General features: G+C 33.3%; 1 protein-coding gene across 3 annotated transcripts; it reads right to left on the minus strand.

Annotated features, from left to right (window-relative positions):
* Positions 1-2,942: 2,942 nt before the first annotated feature.
* Positions 2,943-10,685, minus strand: LOC111299077 (S-adenosyl-L-methionine-dependent methyltransferases superfamily protein). Of its 3 annotated transcripts, XM_022894019.2 has the most exons (11): positions 10,453-10,685; positions 10,283-10,380; positions 10,088-10,192; positions 9,916-9,978; positions 9,736-9,809; positions 8,778-9,303; positions 8,576-8,698; positions 8,254-8,397; positions 3,846-3,952; positions 3,462-3,536; positions 2,943-3,326 (listed from the first exon to the last, which is right to left on the minus strand). In XM_022894019.2, exons 1-11 carry the CDS (start codon positions 10,545-10,547, stop codon positions 3,237-3,239), a joined length of 1,500 nt encoding a protein of 499 aa, XP_022749754.2. In that variant the 5' UTR covers positions 10,548-10,685; the 3' UTR covers positions 2,943-3,236. The 3 variants fall into 3 exon arrangements, with proteins under 3 accessions (XP_022749754.2, XP_089603247.1, XP_022749755.2); XM_089747121.1 differs by lacking the exon at positions 10,283-10,380 and having other exon boundaries at positions 10,088-10,197; XM_022894020.2 differs by lacking the exon at positions 10,283-10,380 and having other exon boundaries at positions 10,453-10,668.
* Between the last annotated feature and the right edge of the window lie 548 nt (positions 10,686-11,233).

Consider the following 11,233-nt stretch of genomic DNA (forward strand, 5'->3'; position numbering starts at 1 on the left):
GCTGATGGGGAGCAAAAGTAATGATTGGGTTTTGTTTTGGGAGGTCAAGTTCATTGGAAGCAAGAGAGTGGAAAAGGAAAGGGGAATATTTATGTTGCTTAGTCCTGATTTTATAGGCCTTGGAACTTGGCAAACGAGTGTGACACTCTCTTTCTCTCTCACTTCCTCTCATTGGCTTTTGAGAAGCTTCATGGCGAAGTTGAGAGGATTTTTAATGGTTTGGCTTTAGTGCACAAAAGGCATAAATAAAAAAAAAGGAAGATTCGCTCCTTAATTCAGTTCCTAAAACAGGAAACAATATGCATTTCACATAAAATAAAAATTTTTAAAATTTTGTTATAATTCACAAATATTTTAGTATTTTTAATTTAAAATTTTAAAATAAAAAATAAAAATGTAAATTCATTATTTGAATATAACACTTTAATGTACTTAACACTGTCTCATGTTTAAAAACTAAAACTTTTCCTTTTTTTTTTTTTTTTGCAGCATTCTTAAGCGTTAATCTTAAACTTCATTCAATTGCAACAATAAAAAACAATATATCTTCACATAATATTTTTTAATATTTGCGACCCTGAATCCAAATTACATCATTTGATCAGTTGGAGCATTAGATAAATGCAATCTAAAGAGTTTTTGCAGGTTTTGTATCAAAGAATTATGATAATATATAACATTTTAAAAGGTTATTTTAGACTGGTTAGTAGCAAGTTTTGTAGTGACTTGGTAGTTAAGGCAGAGTGAAAAAAACAATACAAAGTAGGAAGCCATGGCATTAGCTTTACAGCTTGAATTGAAATCAGATTTAATGTTTTTTGGAATCTATAAACTATATATAAAAGCTGATTATCCATTGAATCAATTAATATATTGTTGAAGCTGACATTTGAAAGTTATGGATTTGAAAGAGTTTAAGTATATAATATATTCTTTAGTTAGGTATGTAGTTAGATAAAAAAATTTAAAGGTAATTTAAAAACTAAAAAAAAAAAAAATTTTATATAACAAGTATCCCTAAAAGTTTCAGAAATTGATAATTGTATTCTATAATAAAATGATCATATTAACCTTTAGTTAAAGGATTTGAAAAACAAATATGATGGCAGCAAAAGTTAGGCCTAGGGGTTGACCCATTATAAGTAACTTAATCTAATTAAAAAAATAAATAATTTATTTTTATTATTTTTTAGAAACATTTTAAATTCATTAGAAATATTTTTTTAATTTTTATTTATATATATTTATTTTATATTTACTTCAAATAGCAAAATAGAACTAATGTCATCAATTCCATTATATTAAAGTTATCCTTATTGAATCTAAAATTTTTATTTAAAATTTTGACCCTCAATTTTTAAACAAGTAATACTTGCCATAAGTAATGATTTGAGGTTTGAGGGTTAATTAAGATATAAAATTATATGATAATAGTTGAATTTGACTTTGTCATTATTTTTATGCTTTTTAGTTATTTTTTTTCTTACATTAGAAATTAAAAAAGGAAAGAGTTTTATGAAAAAATAATTATTATGTGATCATATTTACTGCAAAATTTATAATAACTAATATTAATAATATTAAAACGTATAAAAAATAAATATTATTTAAATAAACAATTAACATTTAATTTGATTTAATTTAAATTATTTTTAAGTATTAATTTAAAAAATTAAATATTAAAAAAATCCTCAACTGTTTGATTCCTAAATTAATGTTTGTTGTTGAAACATCTAGAGTTAATAAATCTATTTCCTAAACTAATTATTCCTAAACTAAGATTAGGAATTAAAAAAAAATCCTCGACAAATGTTTGTCAAAATATGAAAAATATCATAAGGATTTGAAAATGTTTGATGTTTTTGACCTGCAATTCATCATATTCTAGAAAAAAAAAAAAAAAAAAAAAGAAGAGAGAATAAATGATAATTTTAAAATTAAATAACAATTATTCAAATAATGAAATTTTTAAAAATTACAAATGATTTTTTAAAAAAAAATTTTTACATGAATTTTTTTAAAAAAATTTGACTCAATTGAAAGAAAAATGTAAATAAAATTTCAATAATAATAATAATAATAATAATAATAATAATAATAATTGATATTTATTTTCAAGTCAAGGCATTTGTATTATGTAATTTATAAATAATTATTTTTTATATTTAATTTTTTACTTAATAAAATATAGTTATATTAATATCAATATAAATAAAATTTCTCGACGAAGCAAGGGGCGTCAACTTGTAACTTATAAAGAGAATCCTCCAAATGTCAACTTTCCAGTTTCCAACCAAATCCCATCTTTGCCTTGTTAATTTTTGCGCCAATTTTATCAAAGGCCAAGCCCCTGAACACGTGGGGGATTCAAAGATCGGCGGGGCAAAGGCCTTTATTATTATTATTATTATTATTATTTTCTGCGTCTTTCCTCTTAGTCTGAAGTGTGGGGTTTTCCAATTTTTGGCTGTAAAATATGGGGCAACCTTTAGCCTTTAAGCCTTTACACGAGGGATTTAGCCGAGGACACGCTGGAGTACCACAATGACAAGAGTATGGGATATGCCTAAAAAGGGCCTGCTAACTTCACCATGCCAAAAGCCTTGGGTGGAAAATTGCCACTTGAGACACTTGGGTCTCCTGGATTTAACATTGGCTGCAACATATTTACACAAACAGTTTTTTTTTTTTTTTCTTTTGAATTATATCGAGGTCCTTAAGGTAAAAATTGGACAGTGAAAGCTTCTAGGAAGAGCAGCTTGTTAACAACTAAAGCACTTGTTGGTTACAGCGGTGTAAAACTCATGGCAAGATGATTTTAGGATGAAAACCAGTGGCCTCTTTTTTTACCCCAACTCTGGACTTGAGGGAGCAACGCTCTTCAAAAACTACAATTGCAAATTTGTAATGGTTGGGGCAGGGGACAGAGAGAGAGAAAGAGATCAACGAAGAACGAGTTCTTAACAATTAATATTCGACTGTGAAATTTGTAGCACTATCGTTTTTCATAAAAGATAAAGCTTCATACATGATTTCTGCAGGTGGGATAGATTAAAACGGGTGTCTTACAGTTACAGCAAAAGGTGAATATACATGCATGCCAATAGTGAAAGCAATAGAAAAGTGGATACTTCTTGAGATCAATGCTACGTTAGCAGCACTCCCTCTCCCATGTTCTTTTCTGTTTCAGCTATGTGTGTTAGAATACCACTCCAACTTCGAAGAAGGGTCATAACTCATAACTCACCAGTAGAATGACCGGTACTGCCAGTGATGTCTTCAATAAAGCATGCTTCTGGCAGCCTAAAGCTTAAGCAAAACATTGCCTGCACCGTATATTTAAAAATAGAGGCCATGATTTCAATCCATGCAAATTCCTCCTCCACCCTTGACAACAAAGTGGGGTTGGGACAATGGGGATAAAAATATATAAAACAGATAAAAAACTTTGTTGGTTATACCTTGTTAGGAGCAACATCCCTAACCCTATGAAATACTGGGTCTTCTATTTTGGCATTTAAGGCAGACTCTGCCTCCTGTAAAAGATTTGCAAAATCAAATATAGTAACAGAATAAATAAAATAACAAGAAATTAACCAATGAATTCTTGCATCCTATGGACCTTGTAAACTGAACTAGATTAAAGGTTGGTTTATGTAAACATTAAGATTGTGGTGGGAAAGATCATTGTCATGGACTGACACAAGCAACTTCAAGTCGCAGGCATACAAATAAAGAAGAATGAAATGACTGAAAACTTTTCAATCCAAGAACTTAACAGATAACCTATGGAGTTGTTTAAACAAGTTATGGAAGAAATACAAATCATAGCGCAGCTGACTTACTGATATTATCAATTCTTTAGTTTCATTTGCTCGTATGAAGCAATAGCAATGAACCAATGGGAGAGGCCCCTTCCAGCATTTCCTTGAGATAATACCCCTAAATGCATCTAGGGAGGAAAAAAAAAAATCAAACTTCTTTAATTAAATCTTCAAGCAGAGGAGCATCACCAATTAATCTTCAGCAAAATGGTAGCAAATATGAAATGGACAAGTAATACACATGCAATAAATCTTGTTCTCCCTTGCATAAAAGAAGATAGGAAAAAGCATCACAATTGGAGCAAAAAGTCGTATGTGTGCAATCTGGTGGTCACCCTGTCTCTTTAGCTTAGGACTATTGATACTGGAGTGTCAGTACATCATACAACTAGGGCTGAAACTAAGGCATATTTATCCAAAAATAAGATGGGCCTATCTTTGGTCCAAATCCACTAAATAAATACATAAATAAGGTGGGCTGGAATAAGGAGATTGCATTCACACTAGCTGAAATATAAGAGCATGAATATAGATGGGATTGTGGTCAGGTTCATTATCATGTAATTTGTAAGAGTAAATGGGCAGATTATGTTCACATGCAAATCTCATGATTTTAGGCACCATTCTAGCAATGCAATCTAAAAGTTTCCATGCTTGAAGGGATGTTCCTACCCTATATATTTTCTATTATTCTTTGGTAGAAGGCATAATAGAGTTTTTTTTATCCCTAAGCAATCTTTTAGATTGTTCTTCAAGTTTTGTATCTCTTAGGTGGATTTCCTAGAATGGTGAACTTCTATTGTTCTGTATTCTTTATTAGAATTCTTAGAGTGGTGTTTTTGTATCCCTTCGTTTCTAGTTTTCGTGGTGAACTTTTATTCCTTTTAATCCAATAATCATATTCTGTCATTATTCAAATTCTCGTAGGTTATTTTCTTTGTGAGTTTTTCTATTTGCAGTTAGTCTCCACATCTCAAACATCAATTCTCAGCATCAAATTGGTATCAAAGCTCTGGCAGGTCGTCGTCGTCAAGCACCAACAAAAGAGGTTGAAGCCAACACCGACATTGTAGCAACTACCAATATTGACCTAAGGGATGCTCTCATAGAGGAGATGCAGCAACAGATCTTTCAACTACAACATCAGCTGCATATACAAGAAGAGAGAGAAGAGATAAGGAGCCAACGAAGGAGAAACCAATCCATTCCATGGAAACAACAGCAATTCTGATGATAGCACCCTATCTCACCCACGACAAGTTAGAGACTATCTACGCAGAAATCAACTTCAACCTAACATATTCAATCCAAAGATAGAAATTCCTAAGTTCGAGGGGAAGATGCAACCTGAAAAATTCTTAGATTAGCTATACACGATGGAACGCATATTTGAATACCATGATGTCCCTAAACATCACAAGGTGAAACTAGCGGCCATCAACTCATAAAACATGTATCCTTTTGATGGGAAAATCTGAAGAAGCAAAGGGAAAGAGAAGATAAGAGAAAAATTATAACTTGGGAGAAGATGAAAAGAGAGTTGAAGAGAAAGTATCTCCCAAACAACTTTCGGCAATATGTCTTCTTTAGGCTCCATAACTTGAAGCAAAAAGATCTCTCAGTGGAGGAATATACGGCTAAGTTTGACCACCTCAAGTTAAAATGCGAGTTGGTGGAACAAGAGGAGCAGACCATTGCTCGATATCTTGGAGGATTGAAGATTTAGATAGCTAATGTGATGCAGCTACAACCCTATTGGACTTTCAATAATGTATGCAAACTCGCCCTTAAGGTGAAGAGACAACAAAAGGAGGCCCGTGGTAGCAACTTAAGATTTGAGTCTCGAAAAGGCAAGCCTCGGTCTAGTGCGCAGACCAGAAGGTGTTTTAAATGTCAAGGGCTTGGACACATTGCCTAGAATGCTCAAACAGGAAGATTGTGACTCTAGTAGAGGAAAACTTGGAGGAAAATGAAGAAGAGCTAGCTGAAGAGGATCAAAACCTTGAAAAGGAGGAAGAGGTAACCTCTGGCAATTGTGGAGCATTCTTAGTCATACAATGCAGCTTGAGTACCACACCTGCTAAGAAAGAAGATTGGCTGCGAAAAAACGTGTTTCACACTCGGTGTACTACCCATGGGAAGGTATGCGATGTTATAATTGATAGTGAAAGTTTTAAAAACGTCATTTCTACATTTATGGTGCAGAAATTAGGCCTCAAGGCAGTGGATCACTCCCAACCATATAAGCTATCATGGCTATAGAAAGAGAATGAAATCAAGGTTAGCAAGAGGTACTTGGTTCCTTTTTCCGTAAGAAAGCAATACAAGGATGAAGTGTGACGTGATGTAGCTCCCATGGATGCTTGCCATTTATTGCTTAGAAGACCTTGGCATTATGATAGGATGGTTATTTATGATGGTTACCGCAACACTTACACATTTGTGAAGCATGGATGCAAAATCATCCTAGGTCCTACCAAGCCCATGGTGATGTCAAAACCAACCAAAGGGGAAGAAAGCAGCTTGTTTACCAAGGCCAATTACAGAAAGGAAATTAAGATGGGCGGTAATATGTATGCACTGGTGTTGATTGAGAAGAATAAAGATAGTGAAAAGCCCCTTGCAGTGATACAACCATTATTGGCAGAATTTCAAGATGTTGTTCAAGAAGATTTATTAGCTGGTTTACCACTAATGAGGGACATTCAACATTGCATAGACCTTAACCCATGAGCTGTTCTACCCAACAAGGCGAAAATTTTCTTGAAGAGTTATGAGGGAAAGAAACTAAAACAATGGGAACTTGTTTTACTATAAGTGAAGTTTGCCTACAACCATTCACCAAGTCAAACCATTGGCCGCACCACTTTTGAAATTGTGCTTGGTAAGAATTTAATATGTCCTTTGGTTTTAATTCAACTTTATACTAACCAACATTTTGATGGAGATGTAGAAAAAAGAGCCAAGAGTATCAAAATATTTCATGAACAGGTTCAAAATAGAATTTTGCAGTAAAATGAAAAATATAAAAAGGCAATAATTATGCATCGAAGACGTGAAGTTTAAAGAAAGTGATTTGGTGTGGATTAACTTGCAGAAAGAGAGATTTCCCCTAGGGAAGTTTGGCAAATTACAACTTAAGGCAGATGGTCCAATTTAGAGTTCTCCAATGCATTGGGGAGAATGCCTACAAGATAGAACTTCTCGACACTTATGGAGTATCTTCCACCTACAATGTTGTTGATTTCTCACCCTATCATGGCGAGAATACTATTTCAGACTTGAGGACAAGTCTTTTCCAACCAGAGGAGATTGACACTAGAGTGTCTGCACATCATACAACAAGAGCTGAGACTAAGGCAAACTTATCCAAAAATAAGATGGGCCTATCCTTGGTCCAAATCCACTAAATAAATACATAAATAAGGTGGGCTGGAATAGGGAGATTGCATTCACACTAGCTGAAAAATAAGAGCATGAATATGGATGGGATTGTGGTCAAGTTCATTATCATGTAATCTGCAGGAGTAAATGAGCAGATTATGTTCACATGCAAATCCCATTATTTTAGGCACCATTCTAGCAATACAATCTAAAAATTTCCATTCTTGGAGGGATGTTCCTACCCTATATATTTTCGATTATTCTTTGGTAAAAGGCATAATAGCATTTTCTTTATCCTTAAGCAATCTTTTAGATTGTTCTTCAAGTTTTGTATCTCTTAGGTGGATTTCCTAGAGTGGTGAACTTCTATTGTTTTGTATCCTTGATTAGAATTCTTAAGATGATGTTTCTGTATCCCTTAGTTTCTAGTCTTGGTGAACTTTTATCCCTTATAATCCAATAATCATATTCTGCCATTATTCATATTCTTGCGAGTTGTTTTCTTTGTGAGTTTTTCTATTTGCAGTTAATCTCTACATCTCAAACATCAATTCCCAGCATCAACTATTTCCCCCTCACCTCCACCCAGAGTGAGGAAAAAAGATGCATTTGCAATAAATAAACAAGATTAACCAGTAATCCGATGGATGTAGAACTTAGTTCTAAGCAGTGATAGATTTTCATAGTTCATAGTACTGAAATCAACATTCAAGCAAAACTAAGCATTAATGATATAAAAACATATATGGGCCAGTTTACCAGCTAAAAATCTTTTGGCATTCTAAATATTTGACATTAAGTAGAGTACATAATTTGGGAAACAATCCTAAAAGGAGAAAATGAAAGAATCCAAACAAAAAAAAGGAATGAAAGATGAAATTGAGGTAACATTAGAATCAACACAAATGTCCACCAGATCAGCCAAAAGAAAAGTTATACTATAGGGAATAATGGACCAGTAGTCCACAGAAAAAGTGAAAACACACATAAAGACACAATCACACATATATTGACACAAAAATATCAGATTAGAAAGAATATGTACCTAAAAATTGTAAAGCAGAAGCAGGAAGATTCATTATCACATGATCAACATGCTCCCAGGCCTTAGCTTTGGGCATAACAGAGCCTTTCATCCTCTTATGTGTATTTCCCTTTTTCTTATGACCACTGTAGTCATTTCCATTCTCTGCAATGTCAGTGCAAATATTCTCACTCTTTTAATTCAAAGAAGCAAGAGCAAAATGACTACATCTGCAGCCAATATAGCATCGCAAGCTGGTGGATGTAAATAAAAAAATGCAAAATTTATTATCACTGCATGTTCTTCAGCTATAACCTAATGCCTGAAGCACATTCTTGCATACCTTCTGTGAAACAATCTGGAGGTCTTTTACTTGCAACTATAGATCCATCTACAGTCGTAGAAAAATTTTCAATGCCCTCCGGATCATTTTTTACATCATTACCTGCTGCTACTTTCTCCACAACTGAAATAGAACAGAAAATACTGATAAACTTATACCCAACTTAAAGGAAGATGATGCATAAAAGAGTAACAGACAATACTGCCAAGCTTTGTGCCTTCTGCCTTTGCATCATCAATGGTCTTGATGCTGCAAGTGTCACATGCTTTGACCATGGAATCATCTGATTCTAAATTCTTTTCACAAACTGGTACTGCCATCAATTCTGAAACAAATTTCCGAGCATCCAAATTGTATGCAAAAACACAACCATCAACCTTATTGATTTTTGCATTGATCTTCAAATAGTGAACGCTGTCTGGGTTTAAATCATTTGCATACAATAAGCATCCTTTCTGTGCCGCTGGAATTGCAAATGGTCCAATACCAGCAAACATGTCACAAATTATCTCCCCAGGCTGGAATAGAGATACAAGCCTTATGTGTTCATGTTCCAGTCTTGAATTCCAATAGACCAAGCTGTAATCTAGTTTGAATGTTGCCCCATATTGCTTCACTTCTGTAACCATATCACTTTCTCCTGCCAAAATTTCAAATTTTGGTACTCGAAACTCATTTGTAATCGTTCCAACTTTATTAACAACTGTTTTAATTCTTGGATAATTTTTCTGCCAAGAGATTAAATCTGGAGCAATCAGTACCACATGGACAATTATAAGCAAAGTAGTAATAACAGTCATAATAAACAGTAACTCCACGTTAAAGAACTACAGAATACAGATACTAAGCAGCAAGTGTTACAATTCCTGATTAACAAAAGAACAGGTAAACAGATCCCAATAGTATACTAATATCAAATTCAAGAATCTCTGCAAACAGAGGGTTTGAATCACTAGCAAGCGAAACTTATATATTAAGTGACATAAAATATTAGTTTTACTAAATAGAAAGCAAAGCATATGGCTAGCATGAAATGATGAAAATGGAAAAGGAAATTAAATGTAAATAACAAGTCCAACACGTTAAAGAAACACCTTATTTATGGGCGATGGCAGTGAAAAATGATGAAGTGTTGAGGACAGAGACAAATGAAAACTCACATCGTAAATGACTTTTGCAATCACATCTTTGAAAGGAAGCAATTCGTCGTGAATATTTAGATGGGCAACATGACCTGCAGAGTTCAGATGAAATGTTAGCAGCAAAGGGTATTGAGAGCAACAAGGAAATACAGGGTGAGAAAAAGTAAAACTCAAACGAAGGGTGAGTTAAATACATAACTATTGTTTCAAAAGATGAAGGTACCTCCACACCAGGAGGCAGAATCTGCTTCAATATATGGTCTACAAAATCATAAAATACCCTTTAAACACAGGATTACAACTATAGATTAATACGATTAAAGAAAAACACATAAACTGGAATTTAATCAAAGACAAGAAGGCAACTGACCAGCGGTCCAATAGGAATATCCAAGTGTCAATGAATATGGAACTACTTCAATCTCACATAACTTCTTGAGTTCATCAAGTTTTTGGCTTGGAATATCTGATAAATCTGTTCTATTTCAAAAATAAATTTCCAGTAGTGAGGAATAAATAAATAAATAAATAAAACTAGGAAATTTTGCAATGTCTCGTTTCTTGCCAGGATTTTGAACTTTCTCAGACAAAATCACATAACGGTTCTTTTCACTTGTTGGATCTTCAGTTATAGGTTTAGCACGAGGCTTGTCCAGCAAGTATCTAAACACCAAAAATTAAATAAAAAAGTAAAAAAAAATTAAAATTAAAAAAAGAAAGAAAGAACTAGCGTACCCATTGAGTAAACGAGTGGCGATTTTGCAGAGCTCGCGAGGTATTCGAAGTGCTAACAATTTCAAATTCACATCGAACTTACTTTCATCCAACATTTTCACGGGTTTCTTTTTTTCAATTTTTTAATTTTTACCTCTACTAATTTAATTTAAATAATAGTTAAAGAAAGGTTGAGAAACGTTGGTCCTGTAACTGCTGTGGGGCAGCTGAAGAGCTTATAGCGTTTTAGGGTTTATGGGATTGTGCATAAAAGTTGAAGAAGTGGTTTTAGGAGCGCGACGTCGTTCGGGTGCCTCAATGTTGGACGGGCTTGATTAGTTGGGTTAGGCTTGGTTAAGGCCTATTGGGTTTATTCCATCATTCATTTAAGGATAAAAAGGGCCTTTTGGACCATTCGAGTCCCAATCTCTTTAATTTCATTTTCCCTGAAGCCCAAATTTGACAGGCTTGAAAAATAAATGAAGGCCGATCAAATCACCGATGGATGTTTTTTAATGAAAAATTATCTAATACACTATTAAAATTCACATTAGAGGATTGGTACAATTGTTCTAGGGTATGTTTAAAAATAAATATAATAAAAATACATTGTAATATTTTTATCTCACTCATAAATTTTAAAAATTATCTTTTTCAACAAATCATTGTGTAAAATATAATATTGCTGTTGAAATTGACATTTATTATGCTTGTTATTCCATTGTTTTTATCCCTTTACTTTTGGATTAGCTGTTTTTCCGGATTAAATAACATTATTTTAAGATAATTTTAAATTATTGTA

This window comes from Durio zibethinus, chromosome 18 (genome assembly GCF_047325235.1).
Source record: "Durio zibethinus cultivar Kanyao isolate XHJ-2024 chromosome 18, ASM4732523v1, whole genome shotgun sequence".
NCBI lineage: Eukaryota > Viridiplantae > Streptophyta > Magnoliopsida > Malvales > Malvaceae > Durio > Durio zibethinus.